Source organism: Vipera ursinii (genome assembly GCF_947247035.1).
Source record: "Vipera ursinii genome assembly, chromosome: Z".
In the NCBI taxonomy this organism is placed as follows: Eukaryota; Metazoa; Chordata; class Lepidosauria; order Squamata; family Viperidae; genus Vipera; species Vipera ursinii.
In genome coordinates this window covers 82,192,605-82,209,062 of record NC_139517.1, presented here as the reverse complement: position 1 = coordinate 82,209,062, position 16,458 = coordinate 82,192,605, and the positions used below count along the sequence as shown (strand labels likewise).

Genomic DNA, 16,458 nt, shown 5'->3' with positions numbered 1-16,458 from the left:
CCCGCGTTTTCCCTCTCCCCGCCTCGGATTCGGGGTGATTCCCCGGGAGAGGGCGATGGGATTCCGGTGAGCTTTAAAGCCTTCTCGGTGGTCTCCGGCATGGCTCAGGAAGCGTTTCTGCGCCGCCCGGTCGGAGCCTTTGCCTCCTTCCCTCCCCCAAGCAAGGCATCCTTTTTCAAGTTGCAAAACCAAGCGGGGTGAAGCGGGCTGTCGGGAAAGACATTCAGGAGGGTACCCCTGGAGAGGAGCGGGAGAAGGAGGAGGAGGGAAAGGAGGAGGAGGAGGTGATCGACTCGCCCAACCCAGTCCGGGCCGGCCAGCCCCGTAATGTCCGAGCTCGCACCGTGGGCGGAGAGGCAGGAAGCCGAGAGGAAGAAGACCGCCAGGAAGCTGCCTCTGCAGCTGCTGCCGCCTCCTCCTCCACCGCCGCCGCCTCTGTCTCTGTCGCCGCCGCTGCTAGGAAGGCTGCCGGTGCTGCGGCCGCCTCCGCCGCCGCCACTGCCTCCTCCGCCACCGGGGCCTGACCCGGGGTGTTGCTGCTGGATCGCGCTCGTCCCCGCCGCGAGTCTTCTTCCTCTCGGCTTCCTGCCTCTCCGCCCGCGGTGCGAGTTCGGACGTTACGGGGCTGGCCGGCCCGGACTGGGTTGGGCAAGTCGATCACCTCCTCCTCCTCCTTTCCCTCCTCCTCCTCCTCCTTCTCCCGCTCCCGCTCCTCTCCAGGGGGACCCTCCTGAATGTCTTTCCCGACAGCCCGCTTCACCCCGCTTGGTTTTGCAACTTGAAAAAGGACGCCTTGCTTGGGGGAGGGAAGGAGGCAAAGGCTCCAGCCGGGCGGCGCAGAAACGCTCCTGAGCCATGCCGGAGACCGTCGAGAAGGCTTGAAAGCTCACCGGAATCCCATCGCCCTCTCCCGGGGAATCACCCTGAATCCGAGGCGGGGAGAGGGAAAACGCGGGAGCGGGGAAGGCGAGGCGGAGGGGAGGAAGGCAGGAAGGAGGGCAGGCAGGGGGAGAGAAGCGGAAAGCAACCAGCCAAGAGAGCAGGCGGCGGCCGTAGGAGTGGTGGCGGCGGCGGCAGCAGCCAAGCGGGAGGAGTCCTGATCCCTCGCTTCTGCTTTCCCCCCCCAGCCCGGGAAGCCTCCTTCTCCCCCACCCCATCCCTCCTCCCCAGCCCGGACCCCCTTCTCTCCCGGCCTTTTCCCCAGCGCGCACCTCCCCAAACCTCCCCAAACGTCAGCAGGTTTGGGGAGGTGCGCACGCACCTCTCGGAATGGGTAGCAGAGAGTCAATACGGCAGGAGGAGGAGCAGCAGCAGCAGCAAGCAGCCGCAGTTGTTAGCTTTACCTCCGGGAAAGGAGGAGACGGAGGACGGCGAAAGCGCGAACTTGATGCACTTGTAGTAGGGCAGTGAGTCCCGCCAGGCCCGCCCCGCGCCTGCGCCGCTCATCTTCCAAGTTTGGGCAGTGACGTCAGGATGCGGCCCTCTCACCGCCCTCCTGCGGCAGACAGTCTTCTGCTTGCCACCCTCAATCAGAAGGGAGGGCCGCATTTGCACAGAGCAGGGAGGGCTGTTAGAGGGCCGGATTAAACCGCCCCGCGGGCCGCAAATGGCCCGCGGGCCGGACTTTGGACATGCCTGCTCTACAGTTATTTCCACTAAATCAGTCTGCTCCTAAGGAGGCAATCAGGTTATCTAGAAAACAGTCATTTAGCTATTCTCATAATGGGAATATACTGGCTATAAATTATATTTCACCCTAAGGTGAATTAGTAATTTTACTCATTTATAGCTTTTAGGGCAATATTTATATCTATATACAATAAAAGCTGTGTCTTTTATTGTTTTACTTTAATACTATAATTTTATTTATGGAAAAAGAAATAGTTTTTACAACATACAACATAGAAAATTATAAATTAGCACTGGAGTTTTAAACATCCTATTTGGACATCTGCTATCAAAAAATTAAAATGTGTAATAATGAATTAATAAGCAGTATTTAAGCAAATAATGTAAACTACACTGCAAGTCATGATATTTCTGTCAGGAATTATTTTATATAATTAGCAAATAAATAATGAGTTTCAATAATTTTCAGATATTTATTTAAATTAACTTATTAACCCTTTGGCATTGAACAACAGCATTATTGAATCTCAGGCATTTGAAAACAAAGGGTTAAAATTCAAAACAATCTATTTGAGTCTTTGTAAATTTCTACACATGGCTCTGAACACAAACATTTGTAATAACAAAAGACAAGTATAATTAATTTGGAATGCTGTCAATACTAATGAACATGATTTACTTGCCTACACTAAGTAACAAACTTGAAATGTAATTTCAAAGATACAGAAATATTTATGAGATACAAACAAGTATGATTTTTAAATAAAAAAGTGCATATATTTTTTTTAAAAAAACTAAGGCACAAGCTATGCAAGCATTCAGGAATGAAAATATTCTGTTTCCAATATTTCATATCAAACCCAAATATATTAATATTAATTTTATCATTCTTAGGCATCAGATTTTCATTTAACATACTTGCCTATAAATTAATAATTTCTTTTTTTTCCTTTGCTCAGTTTTACATTTAAGCATTTCTGAGAATGACTGGGCCCTTTTCAACAAAACGCAAAGTTTTACTTGCATTGCTCTCACTTGTTTCAGGTAAAATCCATAATTGTTTTAATTATTCTCAAAAATTTGTGTTTACCAGAATTCTAGACGTTGCCAAATGAAACTACAAATCTTGCATCCCTTACTTGCTGCCAAAAATTTAAGTTCAATAGCATTGGGAGGCTCACACACTGCAAATCCTTTTCTACACTGTAAGATTTTTAAAAAATCTTTGGTGCACTGTAAACAGGAGTAACTTTAGTTTCAGTTTGTAATTATGTGTTTTCGGTTACAGTTTTCACATAGCCATATTAAAGTGGATATTTATATTAAAATGTTTATCTTCAGTTCTGATCTAAAAAAACTTAAATTTTAAACAATCTGTCTTTATAAAATTGGTAAACTGGTACTATTTAAGCACAATCAAACCTTACTCATTTCAGTGGCATATATGTGTACTGAAATCTATAAACACAGGGCTTAAACATTTGACAGATCAAACTCAGCTGTACCCAGCATTTTATATAAATGCTTTTATTGATTTAAAACAAATATGCTTTGGAAAACATTTTTTAAAATTTATCATAATTTTAAAACAATTCTGGTTTTATTTCCTGGAACTGAATTTTAAAATGATGGACTCAAGAACTTATATAAGTTTATTTTTAATGTCTAGTAGCAATAAAGTTTATGTCAGAGAAGTCAACTCTTAATGTAAATCCAGATGTTCTAATACAGTAGTACTGGAAAATTTTGATTTATATGATAGAAATTTCTTCCCTCTCCTGCAGTTACCAATGATCAACTAACTCCCCCAGCTCTTTGGAACATATTTACAGGATGCCCAGGAGAAAATTAAATCATATCTCACAAAAAGAGAACCATAATCATGTTTAATCTTATTAAAAGGCAGTCTAAATAAATGCCAATCTAGATTTCTATATTAAAAAACTGCTTTATTCTTTCAGTATAATCTGCTCTTGTGGTTGCTGAATTAAAAAATAAAACTGACTTATTTTTTTAAAAAAATGCAATACAATGCAATACAATGATGTTTAACAGTACGACTCAGAAAATAATTCATATACAAATACAAATAAGTCATCCATAAAATAATATGAAATAAAGGCTGAAATACAGCAATTCACTAAGTTGCATATGTATGATTTGTTCTTATAAACTGGCATAACCTTTGCAAAATTCCAACTAGCAAATGCCCGATAACAGGACATTTGTATTGAAAATTATATACAAATATCACATACTATGCAAACCAATAATTTATAGTTGAAGATGATCTTTGACTTACTGATAACTAAAAAGGAAATTATTTTTCCTATTTAAAAAATTGAAATAAACATTCCACTAAAATAAATATTTCCACAGTGATAGACATTTCTTGTTGGAAAATCTCACTGCTGTTCACATAAGTACCTAGTACTTAAAAGAAGCTGTGAAGTCACCCTCTTTCAATATATCCTATAAAATAATATCATTGTTTTACCTCTATAATGAGGTTTCAGCATCTACATACTTTATTTCAGATGTTTTTTCAATTTCTATTTTCACAGATGGCTCATTTTCAGGGCTGTTAAGAAAAATTCATATGATTAAAAATGTCAAGACATAGGTATTAATAATATATATTGATATAAATCAGCATCTATGGATGCTGATATTGATATAATTGTATATGTAAAATATTTTTGCCTAAGGATATATGCCCACACTCTTCACTTAATACATATTGCCAGGAGCATAAAGCAAGATTTAACCTATAAATGCCTTTTTAAATTAAAAAAGGTATACATTCTAACAATATAACCTTATACATATCTTTTTAAAACCTAGCAAGTTCAATAGAACATTCTTTTAGATAAATGAATATGGATTGATAATTAAGAAGTCACAATGATTCCTATCTTGTGCAACATAGATCTGTATTTAAACATGTAAAATACATTATTTGACTTTTGTGCTATAATCCAGTATAACCATTAGAATATAAAGTTCTTTGAATTATCAGAACTCAATGAAGGATGGATGGATGGATGGATGGATGGATGGATGGATGGATGGATGGATGGATGGATGGATAGTGGGTGGATTATAGATAATAGACAGGGCTGCACTGCAAATACCCAGTAGCAAGTATCTAAAAGACGGGTTTATGAGCAATTCAGAAGCAGAATTGTTGTAATATTTGAACTCAAGACTTTGTAGTTGTGTTGGCTATTATAACCAAATTTGCAGGTCAGTTGAAAAAAAAAATCAGCTGAAGTCACTGTATATTGTACTACAGAGGAGAAATGAAATTATGAAATTGAGCAATGAGTGAATGGAAAATAAAAAATGGATTCTTAACAATTATTAAGGTAAAAGAAGTTTTCACATTATACGTCAACCCAGAAATACTACACAATGAGTCTTAAACTGAACCCACTCAAATGTGCATAGAATATTAAAATAAATTTGAATTCTATGAAAGAAAACTGGAATACTTTGTATCAGGTAAAGGAGTGTACTAGATCCTTTTTTATGCAATTCAAACAATATCCACAAATATAGTCAAAATTTGCCAGCATATATGGCAGCACAATTTGCAAAATGTGCTTTAAGACAGGGCATTCTTCAGACAGTGACATTGCCACATCAATCTCTAAAGCTCCATATTTTTAAGCCTGAAAAAAAATATAGTCACTATCTACAAGCAAACTTGTCCACCAATATTTTATGTAATTTAGAGCAGAATTCTTAATGTACAATCAAAGAAACCATGTTATTCTCAAGCAAAGAGCTTAAATTAGTCCAAATGATTATTTTGTTTTAGCAGTATATTATTACTCATTTTCCAATATATTTATCATGCAACAGAATGTGTTATCATTTGAGAATATTTTAGAGCACATTACCTGTCCCATTCAAAGTACTATAATAAAAATAGTGGAGATCCATTTTGCTAATATGGATATTTGATTTTCAGTTTTGTGCTAAAATTTATCCTCTTTGTTATAAACATAGATCCCAACTCCTTAACATAAGCTCTTTGGTATGTGTTTAGGGCAGTGATTTCAAACTCATGTCATGCATGTCAAAGGTGAAACACTTATGATGTTTTGGATGACATAGCAGCATTCAACAACACCTGACAACAACTATTCTTGAAAGCATGCCTCATTCTTACGTGACTTTTGGAAGATGAGTAAGAATAGAGCGTGCTTGGGGAATATCAAGAGTGGCTTTTTTGAGTGGCAGCAGGGCATTAGGGATGAAATCGAGGTTTGAGTCTCTATTCAGGCCCATCTGTTTAGTGCCATTGTTCAGGTTGGTCTATATGGGGGAGGGGAGATACATAATTGTTTCTCTTTTGTGGGAGGGGGGACATGCCAGAAAAGTCAAGTTAAGCATTTTCTGAATATTTGACACACCAAGCCCAAAAGGTTCATCAGCATTGTTTGGTATATAAATGAACAACCATTTCTATCTGTTTCCATATCTAAACATACAAAGCAAAAGCAAAATAATAAAGCATGATTAATCTACCTCAAGTTAGATCTTGTTACTTTGGCATTCTCTGTGTTCATGGAAAGAGCCTTCCACTGTGCAGTTTTGGCCATTTCATCTGTTATGTTTACCACAGAGGGGTCAATGCTGGGTAATAAACACACACTGATTAGTTCTACATGCCTTGCTATACCATTAATAAGGTGACATATTCTTATCATTTTAAGCCTTGGTTATGTTTTTTGCTTAGGTACTAGAAAATATTGCATTATTTTACTTTAACACTAAGAATCTCAGTGTTAAAAATAATTCATGTTCCAGTTCAGTGTTAGTTCTAAAATAGACTATGAAAATAGGTAACTTCTAAAGGTCTGAACCATATTATAATAGAATATATGAAAAGTCTTTTAAAAGAATCACTGTTACCTATTTTCTCTATCATGTTTTTTCCCCCTGGAAATTACCATAGACCTATGGACACTTGTATACCAGCAATCATCTTCCTCTGTGGGCATCATCATCATATAATAATAATAATGTTGGAAGGGACCTTGGAAGTCATCTAGTCCAACCCCCTGCTCAGGCAGGAAACCCTATACCATTTCAGATTAATGGCTGTCCAGTCTCTTCTTAAAAACTTCCAGTGTTAGAGCATTCACCGCTTATGGAGGCAGGTTGTTCCACTGGTTAATTGTTCTAACTGTCATGCAATAATAAATTAAATGAATATATTTTTACTCAGCTTCAAAGCAAAGAAGAGAAAGGTAAACTGGACATTAAGAAAGGGGCACTGAGAAGCATTTTTACTAGTGTGTCATCTGATAAATCAGTGTTTTATGACCTGCCATGCTAATGATGGCAGCCTTTCTGTGAATAGGCAGAAATCCAAGGTAACCATTTTGTAGAGATATTCACAATATAATATTATACTGAATGGGATTGGGGTTACTGCTTTAGGAAAATTAAGAAAAGTATTGTTAGAAAATTAACTTAATTATACGATGAATGATATTAGTGGAGAATACTTCATAAAATAAGTTTCTTAAATGCATTATTTCATCTCATCTTATTTTCATCTGATATTATAATTGGCAGAGGTACTGTTCCTGAATTGATTGATTAAGGAGCTTTATAAGCTTTAGTATTACAGAAAAAATCAAGTGAAATCATGTGCAGTTAATGCACAGTATCACTTTAACAGCTTCTATTAAGAAAGGATGGAAAACTGACAATAAGCAGTTCACGATATATATTTCTACTGAGAAGGAAAATAATTCATAATTATAACTGTTTTTAGCAGAAAGTCAAAGCAGGAATAAGCATTATAGCCTCCAGACTTAATTGCAGTTACTCACTTGGTATTAATTTTTCATGAAGGGAAAAGTGCTAAAATAGCATTAAATCCAAGTAGTAGCAGATTATGTAAGGAATGTTAATTTTAAAAATTGTAAAAAGATGTTTATTTGGGGAATAGTAACATTTCTAATTTTATAACACCTTTTCAGCTTTGCAAACCCGCAGGATGGGGAAGTGATGGTTCCACACAAGTGCCAGGCAAGCTTGTGCACACAACTCCATTTCCATAAGCAGCGAGCACAAGCACCTATACTTGTGCAAATGGAATACATACACTTGCCCACTGCTGTGCAAATGGAGCGCACACACACACATTCACCCACTGCTTGCATAAGTAAGGATGTGAGTGCGTGCTCACCACCACTTCTGTGGCCCAGTTCTGAATGTATCAAGGCTCGGTAGTGGGTCAAGGCCTGGGGGTTGGGGACCCCTGTTATATTCTATTTGTACATGTGAACATACTGTTCAGGCTTTCAGTAAATGGTCAAAGTCTCAGTTTAATATCTTCAGTGTCTTCCACATTAACTATGCACAATAAGAGACAAGACAGGACTAAAGAAAGTTCTTCATACAGACATGGTTGACTGATAAGGAGTCATCTATTATCTAATTAAGTAACATGTAATGCACTAGGGGGATCCGTGAACCTACAGTATAAAGTCTTTGGTCCTCTTTCTCACCATGATTAATTCTCAATTTTATAAGCATCATTCAGAATTAAATGGAATAGATTATATAAAATAAAATGTAAAATAATAGATAAATACTACACCTGTATTTTAGAGCTTTCATAGGAATCTGTAATACTTCAGTTCTTTCATATGGAAGGTGTACAGTTTCACTGTCCACTGCCTGAAACATTCGTTCAGCTTCCTGAAAGTTGTATGTAATCCAATACAGGTTTAACAAATTTGGAATTATAAGAGAAATGCAAAAATGAATCTTGTATTTTGTCAACATAGACCTAAAAGCAGGCATTTGGAAACTGCATAGTAACAGACTTCACTCAACATTTGGGGAATAAAAGATGAAGGGTTGTGAAGAATTCAGGCCAGAAAATTATACTCTATTCTCCTCTCATGAAACTCCTTCCTATGCAATCCATTGTATTGTGGCATTCAAATTCAGCCCCATAATATAATATTTTTTTAATATTTGCCAAAACCCAGACATGAATAATTTTTCATTATGGAATATTTTAACTCAGAAATGGCTCATTCTGGGTACAGATTAAACTATTTAACTAATTAGGAAATAGTCTGACCTTGAAATGGCCATATTCTGAAATGTTCTGGGTCACACGGAATGGGCCCATTTTGAAGTCAGGCCATTTTAAAACAGTTACAGTACAATTACTGGAACAATACTGTCTATTGCTAGGTTACTTTGTTATATGATGAAGTTTTTATAAATGTAAATCCTTCATAATGGAAGATACAATAATACATACAAGTTGTCTATGTATTGCAAAAATCTACTGAATTTTTCTTCATAGTATTAATTAGTATTAATAGTATTAATAATTAATAGTATTAATTATTCCTCAATAATTAATACTATTCCACTTACTTCCTTTGCCTTTTTCTTTTTGTCATCTTCCTTTTTCTTCTTACTTTCTGGCATAAGGTCATCAAGCCAACTGAGCTCCCGTTTGGTGAAACACAAATCCATAAGTTTGCGAACAAAAACTAAAGCTAAAACCTTTAAAACAGTTTTAAATATAAATTATTAGCAAATATAAATACTAATATAAATATAAAATTAATATAATTAAGGTACACTAATTGCATAAATTTAATATTATCATTGAATTTCATATTTAGGCATTTATAAATGATGCATAAAGTTGCAGACATACTGAAATATTTGCTTACCATCATAGGAAAAACAACAGCAGCAGCTGATGCTTTAATTACCCATAAAAGAATAAGACAGGTAAGCTGAACTACTGTAAATACATGTACTTTCCATAATGGCACATAACGGAGATAAATCAAATCAGGTTGATGTTTGGCAGGCATACCGAACAGTTTAATACGATCAAAAAACTGTAATGAAAAGAAAAATTATGAAACATATGTCTAAAAACAATTTTAAAAAACAAAAATTATAAAAATAAATTGATTACAAATTAGACATGACACTCTTTGAGTAGTAAAAATAATATTATAATATCTGTAATGAGTTATTCTAGCTACTAAAACCTTTTAGAATTTCTGGATTCCTGTCTATTTGCAATATTAAGAAAATAGATATATTTGTAAAAATTCAAGAAGGTGAGCTCTTTCAGCAAAACTAGCATAGTTTTAAGAAGCACAAGGCAAGTAACATAAGCAGAATGGAGAATTCTTCCCTCCCAATGACCTCTGTGAATTTAATACATACTACTGCTAAGACACATGATTTGGGAATAAATGTGTCTGTGCACATAGGCAACATGTACTTGTGTGTACACACTCTCACACTATATAACTATTAATAATAGTTCTATCTGTCTGCCTGCCTGTCTGTCTAGCTATCTCTCTTAAAGTGGCGAAGATATCTCATACTGTTTCCTATTTTTCTTATAACAGCAACCTTGTGAGTTGGATTGGGCTATGAGAGTGTGACTGGCCCCAAGTCACTCAACTGGCTTTCGTGCCTAAGTGAGGCCTAGAACTTAGTTTTCTGGTTTTAGGACAATACCTTCAAACTGGCTGTTATTGCAATGGGAAATTCAGAAATACACCTTGTATAAGCCCATCTTAAGTCGTTTAGAGCAGAGGTCCCCAAACATTTGGACACAGGCACCAGTTCCGTGGAGAGAGGTTTTTCTGCGGACTGGAGGGTGCATGGTTTTGTGTGCTGCCTGCATCCCACGGATGGGGCTTTGCTTGTTTGTGTGGACCGGTTGCTGACATGCTGCGGCCCAGTACTGGTCCACAGAGTGGGAGTTGGGGACCCTTGCTTTAGAGCTCAGCTATGTGATATCCTGACCTTTATATTTTCAAGAATATCTTGAAGACGCTCAAGATATTACCCCGGATGAGGTGAAGATGCTCAAGATGTAACCCCAGATGAGGTGGACAGGACCATGAGGAGACTGAGTTCCACCACGTGTTTATTGAACCCGTGCCCCTCCTGGCTGGTGTATTCAGCTCGGGAGGAGACACGAGGCTGGTTCCAGGCAGTAATAACTGCTTCTTTGAGAGAGGGTACCTTCCCTACTGCCTTGAAAGAAGTGGTGGTGAGGCCCCTTCTCAAGAAGCCTGCTCTGGACCTGGCTATTTTGAATAACTATCTTCCGGTCTCCAACCTTTGCTTTTTAGCAAAGGTTGTTGAGAGCGTGGGGGCGCATCAGTTCCCTTTGTTCCTGGAGGAAACTGATTATCTAGACCCGTACCAATTGGGCTTTAGGCCCGGGTACAGCATGGAGACGGCATTGGTCACACTGGTTAATGATCTCTGGCGGGCCCTGGACAGGGGTGTTCCTCTGTCCTAGTCCTATTAGACCTCTCAGCGGCTTTTGATACCATCGACCATGGTATCCTACTGCAGCGTCTCAGAGGGTTGGGAGTGGGGGGCACTCTTTTACAGTGGTTCTCCTCCTACCTTCTGGGCCGTTCACAGTCGGTGTTGACAGGAGGGCAGAGATCTGCCCCGAGGCCTCTCGTTTGTGGAGTTCCTCAGGGGTCGGTTCTCTCTCCCCTCTTGTTCAACATCTATATGAAACCACTGGGTGAGATCATTTGTGGTTTCGGGATGGGGTATCATCAGTACGCTGATGATACCCAGCTTTTTCTTTCCACCCTGAACCAACCCAGTGATGCCCTCGACGTGATGTTCCGTTGCCTGGAGGTGGTCCAGGTTTGGATGGGGAGGAACAGGCTTCGACTCAATCCCGCCAAGACTGAGTGGCTGTATATATCGGCATCTCGGGAGAACCAGTTTTGTCCATCGTGAACTATGGGGGGTGAGGTGTTACCCCCCGTTGATAGGGCCCGCAACTTGGGTGTCCTCCTGGATTCACGGCTCAGTTTAGAAGACCACATAGGAGCTGTGACCAGGGGGGCTTTTGCCCAGGTTTGCCTAGTGCACCAGTTGCGGCCCTATCTGGACCAAGATGCCCTACGCACAGTCACTCATGCACTCGTGACCTCCCGGTTAGACTACTGCAACGCTCTCTACATGGGGCTGCCCTTGAGGACCACTCGGAGGCTTCAGCTGGTACAGAAGGCAGCTGCGCGAGTTGTGATGGGAGTCTCCCGATACTCCCGTGTAACACCTCTTCTCCGCGAGCTGCATTGGCTTCCAGTTGCCCTCCGGATGAGATTCAAGGTGTTGGTGATGACCTATAAAGCCCTACATGGCATGGGTCCGGATTATCTTAGGGAGTACCTGCTGCCAGCATCAACTTCCCATTGTCCTGTGCGCTCCCATAGAGAAGGCCTCCTTAGGGTTCCGCCGGTTAGAGAGTGCCGGCGGGTGATCCCCAGAGGGAGGGCATTTTCTGTGGGCGCGCCTGCCCTTTGGAATGATTTACCTGTGGAACTCCGGACCGCCCCCGATCTGCGTTCATTTCGCCAGGACCTGAAAACCTGGCTTTTCGATCTATCAGGCCTGGACTGAAGGGGTTTTAGCTTTTTAATATTGTTTTAATTGTTGGGGTTTAATTAATTTAATTCATTCTAATTTTATATTATCTTTTTATATTGTCTTTTATACGCTGCCCTGTAAACCGCCCTGAGTCCTTCGGGAATAGGGCGGTATAGAAAACTAATTAAATAAATAAAAATAAATAAAAGGCATCATGTATGGGGTGGGGAGTGAGATGGGAAAGCTAAATACTGCATAACATCTATGTTATTTTTTTCTACAGATGCAACGATTAAAAATAAAACTTGCCTGAATGCCTTTTAATGAGGATGCTCCCATATAAAGAAAAACACCATATAAAACTGGCATTGGAATAAACTGGAAAAAAAACCAGCAAATTAAACTTTAAAAATCAACATATTAATGAATATAAAAGCATTAAGCAATTTTTTGTGAAGATTGGACCATCTCATAACAAAAAATGAAAATAAAAATATACAGATACAACAAGATGAATTTTCCAATATATTTTTGAAAAAGGAGACTGGCTGTGATTAGAACATAAATGATTGGCAAGTATCTGGTTAGGAAAAAACTGGTTCAGATATAAGGCATTGCTATTCACCTATGACAGAGATGAATATAAAAGTATGACTAATTTGTAGATTATGAAAGACTGTAAAATATAGTGAAGAGGAGAGAAGGGAAGGAAAAACAACTTTTTTAATACACTAAGTTTGTAATAAAAAAATTTTTTTTCTGCTGCTTACCTTTAATACAGAGGTCATAAACACTGATAGCCCCATCAGGACAAAAATCATTAATCCTGTCACTCTTTGTTCACGGATTCCCAGGAACTTTGGTTGTTCTCCTGGAGCTGAACACTCAGATTCCACTTTTAAACTGTTGACATGGCTTATTGAAAGGACAGTTGCAGCCACAAACCAAGGCAAACCCATAATAGAGCAGATACCTAACATAATGCCAACCATGAGCAGATCAAGATGATAACCACAACCTTTCTGTGGAATTAAACATAAATGTTTCATGCTAAAATCATAGTAAATAATGTTCACAAAATATTTAGAATGTTTGTTTAAAAGTTTATTATATAAATTATATTATATGCTATATACTATACCATACCATGCCATACAATACTTTTTTTTAATAAAGTGTGATTAGACACACAAGGAATTTGTCTCAAGTGCAGAAGCTCTCAGTGTACATGCTAACCAACAGAGTAATAATAATCATAATAATGATATTAATAAGAGGGCCTAGTGGAGATGAGAAGGATAATAATACTACAGCCATACATGGGTAAATAGACATACAATAAGACAGTACTGTGAGGATTAAGTGTTCAGCAGAATGATGACACAAGGGAAAAAAGTGTCCCTGTGTCTAGTTGTTTGACATGTAATACCCTACACCAGGGGTCGGCAACCTCGGCTCTTTTATGACTCGTGGACTTCAACTCCCAGAATTCCTGAGCCAGCATAGCATAGCTGGCTCAGGAATTCTGGAAGTTGAAGTCCACGAGTCATAAAAGAGCCGAGGTTGCCAACCCCTGCCCTACACCGATGATCTAAAGGGAGGAGTTGAAACAGTTTTTGTCCAGGATATGAGGAATCTGTACATATTTTCTCAATCCTTCTTCTGACCCGCAAAATATACAGGTTTTCTAAGGAAGGCATGTTGGTTACTATTGTTTTTTCTGCAGTTCTAACTATCTATTGGAGTCTGTACTTTTTTTTAGTTACTGTCAAATCAGACAGTAATAGAAATATGAATGACTGACTCAAATAATACCTCTGTAGAACTATATCACTAGTTCCTGGGGCAAGCTGAACTTCCTAAGCTGATGAAGGACATTTTTTATTTTGCCTTTTTAACAATGGTTAGGCCAGTTGTTCAATCTCCCATTTATATGCAGATTCATCATCAACTCAAATGTGACCAATGACTGTAGTTATTATCTGCAAACTTCAGTACTTTGACAGAAGGATCCTTAGAGATGGAGTCATTGGTATATAGAGAGAAGAACAATGGAAAGAACACACAGCCCTGAAGGGCACCTGTGCTAATTGTCCAGGTGCTTGATGAGATTTTCCCTAGCTTCACTTGTTGCTTCCTATCTAGCAAAAGGCAGTAATCCACCTACAAAATGGATAGGCACAGCTAGCTGAATCACCCAACAATTTTACATTTACATCACGAATCAGTTCAACATAAGGCTGTGCAAATCATTTGTAAGAGGTATAAAGCAAAACATAAATAAAACATTGTTCCTCAAAATGTTAAAACAACAGAGCCCTTTGAAAGACTACATGTGTGTGTATATATGTGTGTATTTATGCTAGGATTAGTCATTTCCAAGTTTCTGCCTAAAAGTTTTGGCTTTTAATCCTGTTGTCCTTCTGTACAATCTTAGAACATCAATATTTCATTTACCATATCTTCCAGTAAAATTCCTTTACCAGTTTTTAAATACAATAGAAAACTGTTTTTAAACAGTTTTACCTAAAATAGTCCTTTTGAATGCCTTACAATCCTTGATTGATCTCAACAAGCTATGAAGGGTTGGATGCAGTTATCAATCTGAGGTTAAGAGGAAATTACTCAGCCATACACTAGTTTGGGAAGTTATGTTAGAAAAGGCAATAATAAACAGATGCCAAGATACATGTCCATACAATCACCAAAGTCAAATTTGTTTCAAATGAAACTTTTCCAAGAATAAATGATCTCAGTTATAAATAAATTAAGTCTGCTACAAACTATTAAAGTCTTTAATTTAGCTCAGGGATGTCAAACTGCCACCCCACGGGCCAGATGCATCACGCCAAAACTGCACCCACCCCATTGCCGGCAATGGGAAAAAAGTTGTGATATGTCGTGACACATCACATGACGTTGCGAGTTTGACACCCGTGATTTAGCTCAATACAAGATATTGACTTGGATGTATATGTAGGAAATTACTACAGTACTGTAATTATTTCTAATTTAAGTTAACTGTTGCATTGGTAAATGAACAAACAAAACAAATATTCACCTTGAGTTTATGCTCTTTTCTGTTTATGATAACAGCTGTAATTTGCTGATCCATAAAAATAAGGATGGTACAGAGCAAAGCAGGAACTGCAGCTACTACTAGGGTCCACCAAGGATTACTCCCTAGAGGATTGATAAGCCATCCACGACCACTCTGTGTAGGCTAAAATAAAACATAAATACACAGCTATCAAAAGGAACAGATATTTTTCATTATTTATAGAGAAACACTCACTATAAATACCTGGATACAGATTATAATAAAAGCAATTTTAGATGATGATTAGATTAAATTTTGAAAAAAGATACATTTCATATAGGATGCAATTAATACAATACAAAAATTTACAACATTACTTTAAGATATACATATTTGAAATTGGTAAATTTGGCATGATCACAAGGCATTATTGTACTTTAGTGGTTTGCAACCTTTACTTTCTTAACATCTGTTATACCACTATTAAAGCTGAACCACCAAATAAACAAGCTATTTAACAAATTTTAATTAAGAGGCTATTGCTGTCAGGAATCAAACATGTATACCAAGAAGCATTTAAAAAACAGAGGCTTTTAAATAAATAAAAATATAGTTATATAAATATACAGGTAATCTTTGAGACATGACAGTAATAGAGTCTTCCCATTATGATTGCAAGTGGTGTCAGCTGTTAAGCAAGATGGCCTCACTTAACAACCCTTCTTTCCCCTTACGTGATTGTTAAACAAACATGCAGTTGTTAAGCAAAGCATGAGATGCCTCAGAGGTGGATAGTCACTAAAAGCCTAGCGCATCATACCCTGTGCTCTGCTTCCTGGGTCTCCCCACAGGTCTTTTCACCCTCTTTCAGGTCCCAAAGGCCTGATTCCCACCCGATTAGGTTCCATACCTTCCTTTTAAAAGTTCTCCAGGCTAATGTTGGAAAAGAGGACAGGCCACATGTCCCTGAGTTACATGGCAGCCTTGTGGAAGTGGTCACTTCCAGGCAATCACATGTGAGATAGGGGCAAGCTGGCCTATTTTGCTTAGCACAGTCCCCACACTGGCATGCCAAAATGGCAGGTGCTTTTGTTAGGCCACCACTCAGCCCAGGAACAAGTTGCTTCATTTTGTTGCTATAATATGGTCTTCACAGTGCTGCAGAAAGCATCTGCAGAAGTAGAAAGCTGCTTGAGTCAAAATCATGAAATATGCAATCAAATATATGAATTTCACTAGTATAATTTCTCATTGGATGTTACTCTATCAAGCATCTACAAAGCTAATAAATAGCCTTGCTTCAGCAGCCTATCACATCAACAGCTACTTTATTTAAATAAAATAATTTTCCTGATTTAATG

At 38.5% G+C, this 16,458-nt stretch overlaps 1 protein-coding gene across 3 annotated transcripts in view; it reads right to left on the bottom strand.

Moving 5' to 3' along the window:
* Positions 1-1,642: 1,642 nt before the first annotated feature.
* SLC4A7 (solute carrier family 4 member 7) overlaps positions 1,643-16,458 on the bottom strand; it is a 115,657-nt gene continuing 100,841 nt past the window's right edge. For 2 of the 3 annotated variants that reach the window (XM_083376115.1, XM_083376113.1), the window contains 8 exons: positions 15,119-15,280; positions 12,828-13,079; positions 12,367-12,435; positions 9,357-9,530; positions 9,052-9,183; positions 8,255-8,355; positions 6,166-6,273; positions 1,643-4,210 (listed from right to left, as the gene is read on the bottom strand). In XM_083376115.1, the coding sequence (XP_083232241.1) occupies positions 4,129-4,210; positions 6,166-6,273; positions 8,255-8,355; positions 9,052-9,183; positions 9,357-9,530; positions 12,367-12,435; positions 12,828-13,079; positions 15,119-15,280 (1,080 nt within the window). In that variant the 3' untranslated portion in view covers positions 1,643-4,128. The remainder of the gene's footprint in view (positions 4,211-6,165; positions 6,274-8,254; positions 8,356-9,051; positions 9,184-9,356; positions 9,531-12,366; positions 12,436-12,827; positions 13,080-15,118; positions 15,281-16,458) is intronic. The other variant, XM_083376114.1, reaches the window with a different exon arrangement.